The sequence below is a fragment of the Peromyscus californicus genome, unplaced genomic scaffold (assembly GCF_007827085.1).
Source record: "Peromyscus californicus insignis strain IS unplaced genomic scaffold, ASM782708v3 Scaffold_10__1_contigs__length_136768540, whole genome shotgun sequence".
NCBI lineage: Eukaryota > Metazoa > Chordata > Mammalia > Rodentia > Cricetidae > Peromyscus > Peromyscus californicus.
The window spans coordinates 29,199,005-29,216,133 of NW_026294391.1; the positions used below are offsets into that span (position 1 = coordinate 29,199,005).

At 39.0% G+C, this 17,129-nt stretch overlaps 1 protein-coding gene across 4 annotated transcripts in view; it reads left to right on the plus strand.

The window, feature by feature from the left end:
- The window catches only part of LOC128100409 (cyclin-dependent kinase-like 5), a 182,611-nt gene that overhangs the window by 124,891 nt on the left and 40,591 nt on the right, over positions 1–17,129 (plus strand). For all 4 annotated transcript variants that reach the window (XM_052722580.1, XM_052722824.1, XM_052722651.1 and 1 more), the window contains 4 exons: positions 5,060–5,180; positions 8,092–8,151; positions 10,489–10,579; positions 14,544–14,733. In XM_052722580.1, coding sequence (XP_052578540.1) covers positions 5,060–5,180; positions 8,092–8,151; positions 10,489–10,579; positions 14,544–14,733 — 462 coding nt within the window. The remainder of the gene's footprint in view (positions 1–5,059; positions 5,181–8,091; positions 8,152–10,488; positions 10,580–14,543; positions 14,734–17,129) is intronic.

Genomic DNA, 17,129 nt, shown 5'->3' on the forward strand with positions numbered 1-17,129 from the left:
ACTTGCAAAGTATTTTTTGAAATAAACCATATAAAATAGTAACTATTAGCACAATTTAAAATATACAAGACTCATTTTAATATCTATTTTATTGAAAATATTTTTTCACATATGTTCTGATCATGAGTTTCCCTTTCCCTGACTCCTCCCAGCTCCTTCTCACCTCTCAATCCACCCAACTCCCTGCCCCTTCTTTCTCTCTCTTTCTTTAGAAAACAAACAGGCAAACGACAACAAAAATAGAATTTAAAAGAGAAGAAATGCACATACACAAAAACAAGACCCATAAAAACATACAGTCGGAAGCCACACTATACAAGCACATGAGTAGTAAGACAAAGAATGGCCAAACAAAAAGTCTACAGAAACAGCATCGAGTTTGTTTTGTGTTGGCCATCTACTGCTGAGCACAGGGCCTAACCTTAAGTGTGGTTACTGTACCCAATGAAGGCTCTGCCATTTTAAATCAACTATTCTGTTACTTTTCCAAAATCTTTTTTTCTGTGTTAGATTTGGTATTTCCCTATCAAAATAAAACTGAAAATGTTTTGTTTTTAAAAAAATTGCTGTACTAGGATTATAGAAAAAAACAGATTATGTTTCTTTTCTAGTTCTCACAAATCCTTGTGCAGTTTTCAGCTTTCACTGCCAAATAATAAAATTTGACACATCTATATTTCAGTCTCTTTTTATATTTCTGTTGTATTCATGGTGGTGGTTTATGGTAAATTACAATTTAGTATATCAAATAGAGATATCTCTTCTGCATATCTGTTTTCTCTCCGGGAGAAGCAATTTGACATGCCTGAGATCTCTCTGCTCCCAAGTGATAGTGCTGTGACCAGTATTGCAGTCTTCTGACACTGAGGCCTGGGCTTCTTTCCCTGCCCCTGTGATTCTTGGATGGAAGTTAACCATTCCACCTGCCCACCAGTGACAGTGCCTGGCAATCTACAGTGAGTCTCAGGAGCATAAAGAGAACGATGTTCAAACAGGATAGGGAGTTGTTAACTGAGACTCACAATTACAATGCTTTAAACAAAATGGGAATCTCTTTCTTCCTCACAAACATACAACGGGAGATACACGGGACTGAAGGGCAGCTCTGCTTTCTTGTCTTTAGTGTCAACTCCAGCTGTCACATCCTGTTAGCTAGTGTATAGTTACATGGTCACACTTGCTGCAAGGCAGAGAGGAAATGTACTCATCATTCGGAGTATCTAAGTCTGTGGTTGAAAATTGCATTCCCTACAGAGGAAGGAAAAATGGCTGTGGAGAGTGATAGTATCTTCTGCTGCTTAGGAACCTTGAGTAAAACACGAACTGCGAGATAACCATTATTTCTGTATTATTCAGCCCTCCTATGCCTCCTTGTTCTTGGCATCTCCTACGTTTTCCTTAATTAGAAAAAGGCAATTCGCATAGAGATTTTTAAAAAGCTACAAACATTCTTTCGACATTTTAACTGAAACCATAAATATACATTGAATCCTCTATAGAGGTAGGTTGAGGAGTTTTGCATATTGATCTCTGATTAAAGTTCTTATTAGTCTTTGTTGCATACAACATGCTCATAAAGGCATCTTTAAATGGAAGCAAAGGCTCAAACAACTAGAAAGCAATCTCCATGCAGAACCTGTCAGTCTTTATGATTATCAGTTGCCAGCACCTGTTCCTTACCCGTGCTTTCTGCATGTCTGTCACCATTGACTAGACAGTAATGCATTTTGTGGTTCTCTTTTGTTAGGTATTTCCAAACTATTAAACATGATTTTCATATGCGTAGCAACTCTCTTTAAAGAAACATTATTTCAGTGGCTGATAATGATATTTAATTATGTTAAGATTCTTGAGAGCCTTCACAACTTTCATGTGGGTTTTATCTAGTAGTGTTTCTCATATTAGACAAAGCTGAGCAATGTAAAAATATTTGTTTGGGGCTAGAGTTGTAGCTCAGTGTTAAGAGTGTTTAGCTAGCAATGCAAAAATAAAACAACAACAAACCCAATCATGTTAACACAAGTGGCTTGCATCTCAGTTGTTCTTTAAGATAGAAAATGGTACAGCACAAAAAGTGGCTGGTACAGCCTGCACCTCAGCACCCAGTGAGGATGGCCATGGTTCACATGCACCTCAGCACCCAGTGAGGACAACAATGGTTCACATGCACCTCAGCACCCAGTGAGGACAGCCATGGTTCAGGTGCATCTATCTCAGCACCCAGTGAGGACAACAGTGGTTCAGATGCATCTATCTCAGCACCCAGTGAGGACGGCCATGGTTCAGATGCATCTATCTCAGCACCCAGTGAGGACAGCCATGGTTCAGATGCATCTATCTCAGCACCCAGTGAGGACAACAATGGTTCAGATGCATCTATCTCAGTACCCAGTGAGGACAACAGTGGTTCAAATGCATCTATCTCAGCACCCAGTGAGGACGACCATGGTTCAGATGCACCTCAGCACCCAGTGAGGATGGCCATGGTTCAGATGCATCTCAGCACCCAGTGAGGACAACAGTGGTTCAGATGCATCTCAGCACCCAGTGAGGACTGCCATGGTTCAGATGCATCTATCTCAGCACCCAGTGAGGACGGCCATGGTTCAGATGCACCTCAGCACCCAGTGAGGACAACAATGGTTCAGATGCACCTCAGCACCCAGTGAGGACAGCCATGGTTCAGATGCATCTATCTCAGCACCCAGTGAGGACAGCCATGGTTCAGATGCACCTCAGCACCCAGTGAAGACAACAATGGTTCACATGCACCTCAGCACCCAGTGAGGACAGCCATGGTTCAGATGGCATGTGTGCAGCAGAAGTGCTCTGTGTAGATTCTTCAGTTGACATGTAGATTCTTAAAAAGACATGTATCCTGGTTTCATTTATGTTGCTATGACAACATATCCTGGCAAAAAGCAACTTAGAGGAGAAAGGAGTTTATTTTTGCTTATAGGTCCAGGTTATAGTCTGTCAGTGAAGGGAAGTCACAGCAGCAGCTACACAAGAGCTTGAAGCAACTAGTCATATCATATCCACAATCAGGAGCAGAGAGAAATAAATGCATGCATTCTAATGCATAGCTAAGTGCTCAGCCAGCTTTCTGTACTCTTTCTACAGTTCAGAGCCCCAAACCCAGGAATAGTGCCACACACTTTCAGGCTGGGTCTTTCCACATCAATGAAGGCAGTCATGACAATCCCTCCACAGACCTGCTCACAGGCCGTCCAGACTAGGCAATCTCTCATTGAGACTCCCTTCCCATTGTGTCAACTTAACAATCAAAACTTAATTACTACAACATGTACAATAAGATTTCATAAAAGTGCCAGGCGGTGGTAGCACACACCTTTAATCCCAGCACTCGGGAGGCAGAGCCAGGTGGATCTCTGTGAGTTCGAGGCCAGCCTGGTCTACAGAGTGAGTTCCAGGAAAGGCGCAAAGCTACACAGAGAAACCCTGTCTCGAAAGACCAAAAAAAAAAAATTTTATAAAAGCAATGCTTTTCTACTGCTTCATCAAGGGCATCTTTAGCTAATTGCTCTTTTGTTCTTTATTTAATGTAATGGCAAGGGTCATTTGGATTCAGAATTCCATTGTCTTGATTCCTGTTAGTGTTCCAGCAATTACCCATTGTTGCTGTGTACCATCAGTGCACATGCCAATAGTGAAAAAGGCAAACATCTGAGCATTGTGATGAAGATGATGTGACTTCGTGAGCCTATGGCAGCATCTGCGCCTCTGTGTAGCCCCAGGTTGCCCCCTGTAAGCTGCTTCTCTATTTGGGTACCTTCCCACATAGGCTAAGGTTATACTGTGCACCCTGTTGATGTGTTTTGCAGAACAGATGGAGAATCTTTGGTTAATGTGGTAATACAATGGAGACTGGAAACTGGCTAAGTGAAGTTTTGGCTTAGTATTTCCGGTGTTTTGGGAGACAGGGTATCACTATGTAATGTCTTCTAAATGCTGGGGTGACAGATATGTACCACAATACCTGACTTACCAGAAAATTTTGCATGAACCTTATGCAAAATAGTCTCTGATTCCAGATTGACGATTTTGAATTGTTTGGTGATTGTGTGTTTTTTAACAATACTTTCTCCTTTAAAATATTTCATTTATGTGTGTGTGGGGGGGTGCCACAGTGCACATATTGAGGCCAAAGGACAATTTTGTGGAGTTAGTTGTCACCTTCCACCTTTATGTGAGTTTCAGGATCAAATTTAGATTGTCACATTTGCATAAATTAGGCAGCAAGTGTCTTTACCTGCTGAGTTAGCCCACTGAACCTCAATGGTATTTTCTAGCCTGTTTCAATTTTTATTCCAAATGTATAAATCTAATCATTCTTCTCTCTCACTCTCCCCCCCGTTGTTGGTTTTTTACTCTTTAGGGGGACCCACCACCCAGCTCCCAAATAAATCACACACAGAGGCTTATACTTAATTATGAATGCCTGGCCTTAGCTTGACTTGTGTCTAGCCAGCTTTTCTTAACTTATCCCATCTGTCTTTTGCCTTTGGGCTTTTACCTTTCTCTATTTCTGTATACCTTTCATTATTTCTTACTCCGTGTCTGGCTGTATAGCTGGGTGACTGTTGGAGTCCTCCTCCTCCTATATATTCTCTCTGCCTGCCAGCCCCACCTATCCTTTCTCCCTCCTGCCTCACTATTGGCCATTCAGCTCTTTGTTAGCCCATCAGGTGTTTTAGACAGGCACAGTGACACAGCTTCACAGAGTTAAACAAATGCAACATAAACAAATTAACACACCTTAAAATAATAGTCTACAACACCTCCCTTCCCCTTTCTCTCTCCCTCCCCCCTCTCAGTATTAGAGGCAGCAGTAAGGAGTAAAAAAAAATAATTTCTCTTAAAGGAAAACTTATATTTAATGCTCTATCCTGAACCACCACAAACTAAGTTGTATATTAAATGCAAAGCAAAAAAATGTATGTTGGATGAATCCTTATCTAAGGTGCTAAAGATTATTAGTACATAATTGATAGGCTTGCCTAAGTTTGAAGATGAATGGCTCTGTATTTACTTTTAGAATATGCTTGAGTTGCTGGAAGAAATGCCAAATGGAGTTCCACCTGAAAAAGTGAAAAGCTATATCTACCAACTAATCAAAGCTATTCACTGGTGCCACAAGAATGACATTGTCCATAGAGGTGAGTATAGGACTTTTGAAATGACAAAATACTAAATAAAGCAGCTAAAGTTCAAGATTTACTGTCTTAAGAATATTTCTATTTAAGGTAAATGTATTTTGAAAGTAAAGATATGAGAAGCCCTTTGCTCTTCAAGTCTCCCTCTCTACCCACCAAAGGGCAGCATACAGGTTTATTGTGGTGATATCTCTATTTGTATAACCAAGTCTGCTGTGACTGTAGCAATACCAGTGAGTCAGCAGATGCAAAATTTGAACTTATTCTGGGTGGAATCAAGAGGCAGATGGACAATTTCTATAGCCTTTGTGTCTTACGATTAGACCAAGTAATGTGAATCAACTCAAAAGCAGGCTTTATAAGTGGTCTTATGTCACTGACCCTCCAGTAGAGCTTTCCTTTCATTCTGTCTTAGATCAGTAATCTCTAGTCTATAGCTTCACCTCCTGATTTCTGTCCCCTATTGGTGGAAAGTGCCCCTTGTCCCTAGGTTGAAGGTATAAATGATCTTGTAGGGGCCATGATTATACTTCTCTAAACTATATCACTTTTCTTTAGCACCACAAAGTCAGTGGTTTCAGTAATAAGGAAAATGATTTGCTTCTTGTCATTTTGACCAATTTTTCTAATAATCTCACTTACACTGCAAAGTTTATAGCAGTGGGATACTATTTGATATAATAATGAAGCTAAAATGCTTATCAGAAAATGTTGACATATGTACTTCTTGTCTTTGTGTTATTATCATCATCATTATTATTATTTTATACTAAATTTATCTGTACAAATGTGCAAGGATAATCACCTTTATAGTCTCACTTTTAAGAGTAGCTGAAAGGTATTATGAAGATTTCCAACTTCTACTATTTGACTCTCATAGTAGTCCCCTGTTATCAAGATTTTATATGTCATGGATAAATCCCTGGGCAACTGACCATCTAGTGTCTTAGGTAATGGTTCTAAAAACAGCCTGTGTTACACTTTAGGATGTTAATGAGGAGCTGAGTTAAGTGTATTTCCATTGACTGTGATTTGATTAAATGGTAGGAAATAAGATTCTGAGCTGGGGCTGTAAATAATAAGAGTACTTGACCAGCATGCGTACTTTGGTTCAGACTCCAGGATTTAAAAACACAGTCCCATGATTGGGAAATCTTTACGTCCCGCTACCTCTGTACTCACCTCATTTTTACCTCTACTATGTAATATAGATGGTAACTACTGTACTCTTAAAAATAATGTTGTAGCTGGGCATGTTGGTATATACCTGTGTTCTCAGCATTTGGGCAGTAGAGACAGGAGGATTGAGAATTCAATGTCATCTTTGACTATATAAGAGTTGGAAGCCATATATCAAGAGATATATGAAACCCTATGTCAACAAGTAAAATTGTGAGATGCCTCTCTGTGGAATAGTTCCACTTCATTTTCTGAAAATTTCTGCTCCTCAACTCCTATTACATCTTTGCATGACCTATTGGGGAAAAAATGGAAATCTTACCTTGTCTGTTAGTTGTGAACCACATGGGAAAACTAAATAGGTATGTGAATATAGGAATTATACAGAGAACCTTTTTTATAGTTTTCCTCCAGTAAATATTATACTGTTTAACTACTGGTGTGTACATTTTTAAAGATAGCATGTAGATACAGACATTTTAGGTTCAGTCTCCAAAAATTTGTATTAACTCTTTATGAAGCAAAAATAGTTTCTTGAAGTATATTGGCCTAAATTTAATCATTTAAAAATTTCTTACAGAATTAAGATGTGTCCTCAACATGCTTTAGGCTCTAGGTTCAATCCTTACCAGAGAAAGGGAGAGAGATAAGTTTTTGGTTTTTTAGGAATCTTCATGGTAATTGTGGTCTGCATGTCTCAAAAAGAAATTAGCTGTTCCCTCAATCAAGATACCTCTTTCCTTGCTCTCCCTCTGTCCCTCCCCCAACTCGGCTGTCCCTTTCCCTCATGTTCTCTTGCTACCTCCCCTTACCACCACCACCCCAACTCCCAATTTACTCGGGAGATCTTATCTATTTCTTCTTTATGGAGTTAGGGAGAAACCTGGTACTAGGGAAATTCCCAGGAACCCATAAGGATGAACCTAGCTAAGAGTCCAAGCAGTAGTGGAGAGGGTGCCTGAAGTGGCCTTCCCCTGTAATCAGATCGATGACTACCCTAATTGTCATCATAGAACCTCCATCCAGTAACTGATGGAAGCAGATGTAGAGACTCACAGCCAAGCATGGGGCTGAGCTCCTGGAGTCCAGTTGAAGAGAGGGAGGAGGGATTGTATGAGCAAAGGGTCAAAATCCTGATGGGGAAACCCACAGAGACAGCTGACCTGAGCTAGTGGGAACTCACTGACTCTGGACTGATGGCTGGGGAGCCTGCAAGGGACCAAACTAGGCCCTCTGCATATGGGTGACAGTTGTGTGACTTGGGCAGTATGTGGGGCCCTGACTAGGATTTATCCCTGGTGCATGAACTTGCTTTATGGAGCCCATTCTCTATGGTGGGATGCCTTGCTAGGCCTTAATGAAGGGGGAGGGGCTTGTCCTGCCTCAACTTGATGTGCCAGGCTTTGTTGACTCCCCATGGGAGGCCTTACCCTCTCTGAGGAGTAGAGGGGGCATTGGGGTGGGGGGAAGATGAGAGGTGAGCGGGAGGAGGGGAGGGAGGGGGAACTGTGGTTGGTATGTAAAATGGAAAAAAATCTTTTAAATACAGTTTAAAAAAAGAATTCTATTAATTGAAAGTTTTTTGTAACAGCATAAAATGTCTTCTTTACACTGCCCAGTTTTCTAGTCGAGTCCTGCTTAGATGTTTCAAATGGATGCCATTGCAGCACTGTAAGTGTGGGTCAGCAGAAAAGAGAACATTTTCACTTCCTGTTTTTTAATCTTGATATTCTAGATATAAAGCCTGAAAATCTCTTAATCAGCCACAATGATGTCCTGAAACTATGCGACTTCGGTGAGTTAAAAAGAAATCGAGCCCCAATATTGAGAGGGTTAATTTAATATACTACATGGGTAGCTTTTAAAGGTATATTATAAGTAATCTTATATTTTGATTTAAGTTAGTAGAAGAACATTCAGTTGGGTCATGTGCTAACAGTTGACAGCTGGGACAGCTTTGCTTTCTCTTTGTTATATGTTCTATTATGTACAATTTTAACAAATTTGCCGTTATTTGTTTAATGGCAATTAATTTGAAGCAAATACTTGCTTGTCACATAAGAGTAATGTGCTAAGTGACCCAGTACCAAATGACCCCAGAATTAGAGTGTTCTTTAAACCATCAGTATAGATTCCTGGTTAGTGTAGGATAAAATATTTTGTATATTAATAGAAATTGTTCTACAGTTAGTCATAACCACTAGATAAATACTCATGTATTCACACTTATGTATGGGATGCATACAGTGCACATCCATTTGTTCCTGTTAAATGTTTAATGAATGAAATGGGTAATTGGTGTACAATACTCTTATTTCTCAAATATATGGGAAAACTTCTAAAAATTATACTCCTAGTGAAAATCTGTATTGTTTCTCATGTGGATAATTCTGTTAAATATTTTAAATAATATACAAAAGTTTTAAAATCCTGAGTTAATAGTGCTTAGGGCATGGCTCGATAAAATGTCAGAAAGGAACATTTACAAAAAGAAGCAGACAGGTAAAATTTTTTAGTTATCTTTAGTACTCAACAGTTGATTTAAATACTTAAATTATTGTTTTATTCTGAAATAGGTTCTCATGTATCCCAGGCTGACCCCCAACTCACTATGTAGCTAAGGATGGCCCTGAACTTCTGATCTACCTGCCTCCACCTCTTGAGTGTTGGGATTATAATCATGTGCCACCACACCCAGTTTATGCAATGTTAGGGTTAAAACCCAGGGATTCCAGCATGCTAGGCAGACTACCAACTGAATGTATTCCCAGCCCCAGGAGGTCACCTTTGAAATTATCCTTTTACCTGATCTACATTGTAGAACATGGCGACTCTTTAAATATTATTGGGAGCTGGAGAGATGGCTCGGTGATTAAGAGCACTTATTGCTCTTGAAAAAGACCTGGGTTCAGTCCCCAGTACCCAGTACCCACAAAGCAGCTCAGGACTGCCTGTAACTCCAGTTTCAAGGGATCTGACTTCCCTCTTCTGGCCTCAACTGGTTTCCAGGAATATTGTCTATGAGTTCCCATCTGTAATTATGATTACCTCCCAAAGTGTCAGCAGACTCTCTGTCCCCCAGACACTATTTACTATGCCTCCATGATTCTACATTAAGGTCCAGGGTGACTGAAGATTATAAAACAGGTATAAATACAAAAGAAATGCCTGCAGGATGGTTAATAATAGGAAAAGAGGAGTGTTTCTCTAGCATTACTGCTTTAAAAAGTGGTCAGCATTCCATGTGCCATCCTATGTCCTGTGGGTCCCATCAAGGACTTCCTAATTAATTGCCTTCCCTAGCAGAGAGCAACTCCTTTGTCTGACTTGAAGTGCACATAGGTGTCTAGCAACTGCTTCAGTAAGAAGAATTGATTAGGTGAAGTTAGGGGCTTTGTCTTTGTGTTGTTTTCTTTTTTTTTTAACTGTTTCACTTTAAGAAACACTAATTTTTGCTTCTCAGACTGACACAAACCTTAATTTCTACTCCAGTTTTAAAGTTTTAGTTCTCTATAACCCTGGTGGTGAACCTCTATTGCATTTGGTGAATTAGATGGGTAATTAATTTAGCCTACTGCTTCATTGTTTGGTCCAAACCCTTTGGAAAAAGTGGGGGACAAAAGCAATGCTAGCATCTATAAGGTAATTAAGATACCCCTAAGTCGCTTCTACAACATTAAGGGCGAAGAGTAATTTTCAGCCTACTTGTTTCTATCCGTGCCAACTGCTAATTGTTTACTTAATGACTGGAACTGCTCAGCAACAGTAAATACACAACACTATGTAGGTCTCACATAGCAGAATTAATGCTCGTGTGACTTTGACTTCTGGCCCTAGTGAGCACTCAATTTTAAATTGAAAATCGTAGGAGAGTCTATTTGAAAATATGGCTCCAAACGCTTATGAAAACACAGGGTGCATTTAAAAACATGGATCTCTTTAGCACAGAAAAAAGACTGAGTCGATAGCAAATTCATCATGTACTTAAACATATGAGCACTATTAACTATTTCAAATAAAGATGTTCTTAATAAACAGTCAATTTAAGTTAGTCATTATGCTCTTTTGATATTCTTTGAAATAATTACTAGTGGTGAACTATTTTGCCAACAGGAAATTGCTATTCTTTCAGGTTTTGCTCGGAATCTCTCCGAAGGCAATAATGCGAATTACACAGAGTATGTGGCTACAAGGTGGTACCGGTCACCAGAGCTATTACTTGGGTGAGTTCCTTTTCAAAATAGAGTGGCACATACACATTTGTTCTTTCTTTATCATTTGTATTGGGATCATTTATGGAAAATAAAAACTCGGGTTACTTAAGTATATTAGTTGCATATTCACTGTAAAAAAAAAAAAGACACCTAAGAACTTGATGCTAAGAAACAAGCTTCATTTTATTTATCACAGTCTCTTGGAGTCACTCTGATGGTAGCTAGTTAGCTGGCAGATGGACTGGGAACTAGTTGATGTAGAGGGCTTTGGCTGGTGTCTGATAGACCTTTTGTTTTTCTCCTTGTGTGTGTTGGGGGAGGGGGTGTATGTGCATGTAGAGGCCAGAATATCATTCTTCAGGCATCCAGTCACTTTTGTGAGGCAAGGCACATCAAGTTGAGGCAGGACAAGCCCCTCCCCCTTCATTAAGGCCTAGCAAGGCATCCCACCATAGAGAATGGGCTCCATAAAGCAAGTTCATGCACCAGGGATAAATCCTTGCACCCATATGCAAGGTCTTTCACCGGCCTCTAATTCATCAGTTAGGCTCGGTTGCCTGGACAGTGAACCCCAGGGATCCTGCTCTCTCTGCCTTTCCAGTGCTTGGATTACAAGTGTGCACCGCCATACCTGGCATTTTTATGTGTATTCTAGCGACTGAACTCAGGTCCTTAGTTTTTGCAAGACAGGAACTTTACCCACTGAGCTATTCTCTTAGCGCCTGGCAAAGCATCATGTATCCCTCAGGACTTATCTTTTAGTAAGCTAGTCCAAGTTTCTAATGTGATAGGGCAATTATGTGCAGCATGAAGTACAGCCATAAAGCAAAGGTGCTTTTCAAGGCCCTGTTTGTACAGCATTTGCTTTATTGACCAAACCCTAATTCAAAGTATGGAGAAATAAATCCTACCTCTTGATAGAAGATAATGATATTAAAGATGACTTACAAGGGGATGGTTTGTCATTCTCGTTTATCTGTTGACACATTAGACAGATACTTGAGTTTACATTCAGCCACTTGGCTAGACATGGGGCGAATACTGAACCAATTTTCAGTTTTCTTCTGAACAATGTAAATCTTGTTTGATGATAAATGGTTATTCACATTAGACCTGCATTGCTGATTCTTTTCAGCCGCATTTCCACATTCATCCACTTTGCCCACCTTTCCACTTTTAGTGTCCTGTCATTCATCTGTTAGTACCAGAAAATCTTCTAAAAAGATTTTTATACATTTTAACTTTACAGCCAAGAAGGAGCCTGAAGTCCACATCTCCCTCACATAGTCTCATTGATAATTTTCCACCTCCCCTAGCTGTAGTGTTTTCTCTTAACCAGAGTTTTTCTTAACCAGAGTTCCTTCTTTGGAACCCAATAATGGAGAAAGAAAACACACTAACAATTAAAATTAGCCATGTTGGTAAATAATCAAAACTACACAAATTGTAGGTTTTACCACATTTCTTTCATGTCCCATATATGTGTCTGTGGGAATATAAGAAATTTAATTCCTAAAAGATAACTTTTATGTAATAGCAATGTAAATTTCTGTAGTTCTTCTGGGTAGCACTAGTGACTATATGTATTACTCATGGAGAGTTTATTGGATGTTAACTATTCATTTTCTAATGTTTACCAGCCACCATCTGATGCAATTCTTGATTTATTGCTGATCTAGGGTCAATAAAAATTACTGATGTTTTAAAAATCTTTATTATTCTCTTAAATCAAAAGCTTGCTTTATCGTGCAAAGCAAATTATGGTCAGTCCCCATATTGTCCCATCATTTGAATGGACCAAGTTTTAGACTCGTGTTAATTTGTGTGTGCGTCTGTGTGTGTGTGCACGTGTGTGCATGCCACCATGAGTGCGTATGGAAAGGTCAGGGGTTGACAATGGGTGTCTTCCTGTATTGTTCTCCTTGTTTCTTTGAGACAGGGTCTTTTGGTTCATTTGGTTGGCTGGCCAGTGAGCCCCCAGGATCCTTTTGTCTCTGCTTCCCAGTGCTGGCATTACAAATATCCACTGCTGCACCCAGATGTTTATGTGGGTGCTAGAGATCAAAACTCGTGTTCTCATGCTTACTTAGCGAGCACTTTACCCACTGCACCATCGTCTCAGCTTCTTGTGCTGATTTTTGATCTTGGACTTAGGATTGTTTTTCTTTGTATCCATCTGCTTTTCTCCTGAGTGCCTTTGTGGATCACTGGACTGTATTATATACTTTTGAGGGATTTGTAATTTGAATTTACAGGACACTATTTGCCAATGAAGAGTAGAAAGTAGATCATTCTTAGAACTGCAAGCAAGAGCCCAAGTCTGGCAGAAGAAGTCTTTAAAATGTGGTTTTCATCTATAAAATGGACCCATGGAGTGTATTGTGAGGATAGCTTTATTGTGAATCTTTAGAGAACGTTTATTCTCTAACGGTACCCATTGGAAAACTGACGTTATCTTTAGATATGTTTGATAGTTGCTAAAATTAGATGAGCACAGCACAGCCAACTTGAGCTCAGTTGAATTGATTGTCATGTTCTAGTTTAAGTACCATACTATTTCTGTAAAAATTTCATTGAAATCACTTGGTATTTGGTTTTATATTAAGAGTCTACATGTTTATACATTCCAAGGACTTTGTCCTTGATATCCAAAATAGTTTCAGCTGCATAAAGTATTCAAATTAGATGATAGGATTAAAATAGCTTGTCATGAGCATGAGATTTTTCCATAGGTTTCTCAATCTAGTACCATATGACAGGTTTTCTTTATCTCAAATAGTATTTTTAAAATCAATATGCTTAATTGCCCAGAAAGCTACCAAAAATGTCTAAATGAGCTTTCCTCATAGTTTTAGATTTTTTGTGTGTGAGAAGGAAATGAGATAAATGAAATACTGAGTTATTGTTGCAGTAACTTACATTAACCTAAATATATTCTGTATGCTAATAGTGCTTTAGTTTAAATTTTTATATTATTATTATGGCATTCTAGAATTTCATTTGAAATTATTTTTCATATATCTTATTTTGGCTTTCCCTTTTTAAGGCTTGGATTATTTATGTTTGAAACTGTATATATAGTTTTTGTTTAATCTGTCATAAATAATTTATTTTAGGCTTTAGGTACCAAGCTATAAGGCCTTAGATTTTCATTTATGACCTCCATTTGTAGCAAACTCTCTTTGTAAAGCTCTCTCTCTAGTGATTTAGGTCCTAAAAGAGAGCTACAAACCCTTAAGTACATGAAAACATTATTTGAAGCCAGGTGGTGGTGGCGCACGCCTTTAATCCCAGCACTTGGGTAGCAGAGCCAGGCGGATGGATCTCTGTGAGTTTGAAGACAGCCTGGTCTACAGAGCAAGATTCAGGACAAGCACCAAAACTACACAGAGAAACTCTGTCTTGAAAAAACAAAGAAAAAAAAAAGAAAAGAAAAGAAAAGAAAGTAACTATCAGAATGCCTTATATACAATAGTTATATTCGCATAACTCATCTTAGCTGTTGGAAATTGTGATACTGAGCAATCAGAAATAAAATGACATCCAGTATTTGTTTAAGGTACATAAGACAACGGCACATTCTACCAGACTAGAGCTTAAAGTATCATTATTTGAAAATATTTCTTGGGAACATTTCATTGCCTAAGTGAGGTGTTCTCACCCACTGTGTACACTACATTAGGGTTTATTAAAGCCATTTGTGTCAAGATAGACCTAGATTTCAAATCAGTATATACTAACTCAATTGTGTTTAAATTGATTTCTTTTTGAGGGTGGGTTACAGACTTGTGTTCAGAGTTTTTATGTAGATAGCTCTAATTCCTTATTTATAGTCTCATTTTTGCTAGTGGCCCTTTTAAATTCCTTAAGTACATGCATATTTTAAATCATAAATTGGTCTAAAATAAGTTGAGAATTATTAAACCATTTTGTGTCTTTGGTTGCTAAGCTTGTCTCATCTTTTGCTTTTCAGAGCTCCCTATGGAAAATCTGTGGACATGTGGTCAGTGGGCTGTATTCTTGGGGAGCTTAGTGATGGACAGCCCTTATTTCCTGGAGAAAGTGAAATTGACCAACTCTTTACTATTCAGAAGGTGCTAGGACCACTTCCATCTGAGCAGATGAAGCTCTTCTATAGTAATCCTCGTTTCCATGGGCTCCGGGTAAGAGGCTTTGCTAAAATCCAAAATGGAATCAGTCTGGCAGTATTTAATGTGCTGTTCATTGCATAATGGATTTCTAAGCTATACATTGCACACTCTTCCCTTCCCATCACAGTGTTTTTAATTCTCACTGTAATATTTTATTTCTGAATCTTAAATAGTAATTGTGAAATTTAAAAATAGCCACAATTGGAAAGCAGGAGCTGCTAATGTCTTTTTTTCTAATCTGTAAAGTTTGATTTTTCAAAATCTTTCTAGTATGTACATTATTATATTCCAAACCTTTATCTCAAACTGTCTCTTTATTCAAAATATTAAGCATCTCCAAAAGATAGAAATGTGCTGCTGTTTACTTAGGTGAATGTATTTGTGGTGACTTGAAGATGGCCAGGAGTACTTGCATCCTACACATTTAGAGGGTCTGCTCCACAGATATTTCTTGTACATTGACAGTGGAACATTAAATCTCTGTAGAAGTCTGTCTTGGACAGATTTTCTTAGACTTGCTACCTTAGTGCAAGACTTGTTTGCTGAAAATATAATGGAAACCATTTTCAAAACCATGAACTTTGCCCAAATGAGGAACATATAACTGCCAGAGGTATCTCATCAGAATGACGAGTGATTTACAGACTACTCCTCATTTCCATCTACCCCAAAAGCAGCCAATGTGTCAATTTGTAGTCACTGTAGAAACTATTAAACAATTTCATCATACCTAGTCCTTTATTTTCTTTTCCAGTGCAAATGTATAATTCTCAAACCATGCTACTATGTTTTTTAAAAATATTTTTATTCTTTGAAAATGTTGTATATTCATACAATATATTTCAATCATGTCCAACCACCATTACCTCCCTCCAGCTTGCCCTAGGGTCTCCCTACCTCACCTCCCTCTAAACTTCGTGTCCTGTGTTATTATTGTCCTTGTTGTTATTGATCACCCTCTGAGTCCAGTTAGTACTTCCCATGTGTGTCTGAGTGATTTACTAGCAGCTATGTCCCCAAGGGAAAATGACTCTTCTTCCCTCAGCAACCATCAACTATCATGGTATGACAAGTTCATGATGTCACTTGCCCTTTGTAAAGCACTTTGTTTTTTATCTTTGACTTTCTGGACCTCAGTTAGTTTCTGTTTGAGAACACTGCTGCTCACATGTGAATGTACAACACAGCCCCAGCTCCTGCTGAGATCAGCACACTTGGAAGAAGTGAACAAAGTGAGGTGTATATATAATAGTTTTTCATTCCTCTCTCTCCTTCTCCTTTCACATCCTCTTCCAAATGTGCCTAAGTTACTTAAGACTAGTTTTTCTCCTTTTATTTTTGCTTGTATCAGCCAAATTGTGGCCATTGATTAGTTTACAAATAGTATGTAGTTCATCAAATTAATTCAACAGTCATGGAACATTTCTCATACTAGAAAATGCTGAAAATGTGTCAATAAATAGGACCTGTTCTTGGTCTAACTGAAAGGCAAGTATTATATTCACAAATAACATAAAGGTAGTCATGATGACTGAATTTCTGTTTTCACTGAGAAGCATTCCATACTCTCTATCATAGCCTGTGAGGATTTGCATGATGGGGGCCTTTGGTTTCCTGACCTTGTCTCACACCTGTCTCCGTTCACCTCCCTTCAAATTCTCGCCACACTTGCCTGTTCTTTGACCTCTATCGGCATCCCAAGGTTTTGGTACTTCATGAACTTGGGACTAGTGCTTTCTTCTCCTGGGAACACTCTTGCCTTGCATGGCCTCTTCTCGTTCTGTGATTTCAGCCCAAAGAGTCTCTCCTCTCTCTGACAGTCCTCTATGCAGTCCCTTCTCTCCCCTGTGGTACCTTTCTTTTCTCCCATCACACCACTTAACATAACATGGAATTATTTCATCTGTTTGCTTAATTGTTCCTTATTAATGTCAGGGTTTCCCCTACTAGCTCCTAAGTTTCCCAAGGACAGAAATCGCCTATGTTATCAGTTTAATGTTTAATGTTATACTAGATGCTGGAACACTAAACATAGAACCTAGTATACATTGTCTTGGTTTCTTTTCCTGTTGCCATGATAAAATACCCCGATAAAAGCAACTTAAGGGAGAGGGCTTTATGTTGGCTCACAGTTTTGATTACAGTCCATTGTGGTAGGGAAGTCACAACTGGGGGAGCTTGAGGGAGCTGGTCACATTTTATCTTCAGTCAAGAAGCAGAGAGGGGCAAACTATTGCTCAGTTCCCTTTCTCCATGTTATCCAGTCCAGGAATGGTAGTGCCCACAATTAAAATGGGCCTTTCTTCATCAATTAAGGTAATCAAGATAACTCACACAGACATGCTCAGAGGCCCTTCTTCCAGGAAATTCTAGATTTCTGTCAGGTTGACAATGAACACTTAACCATC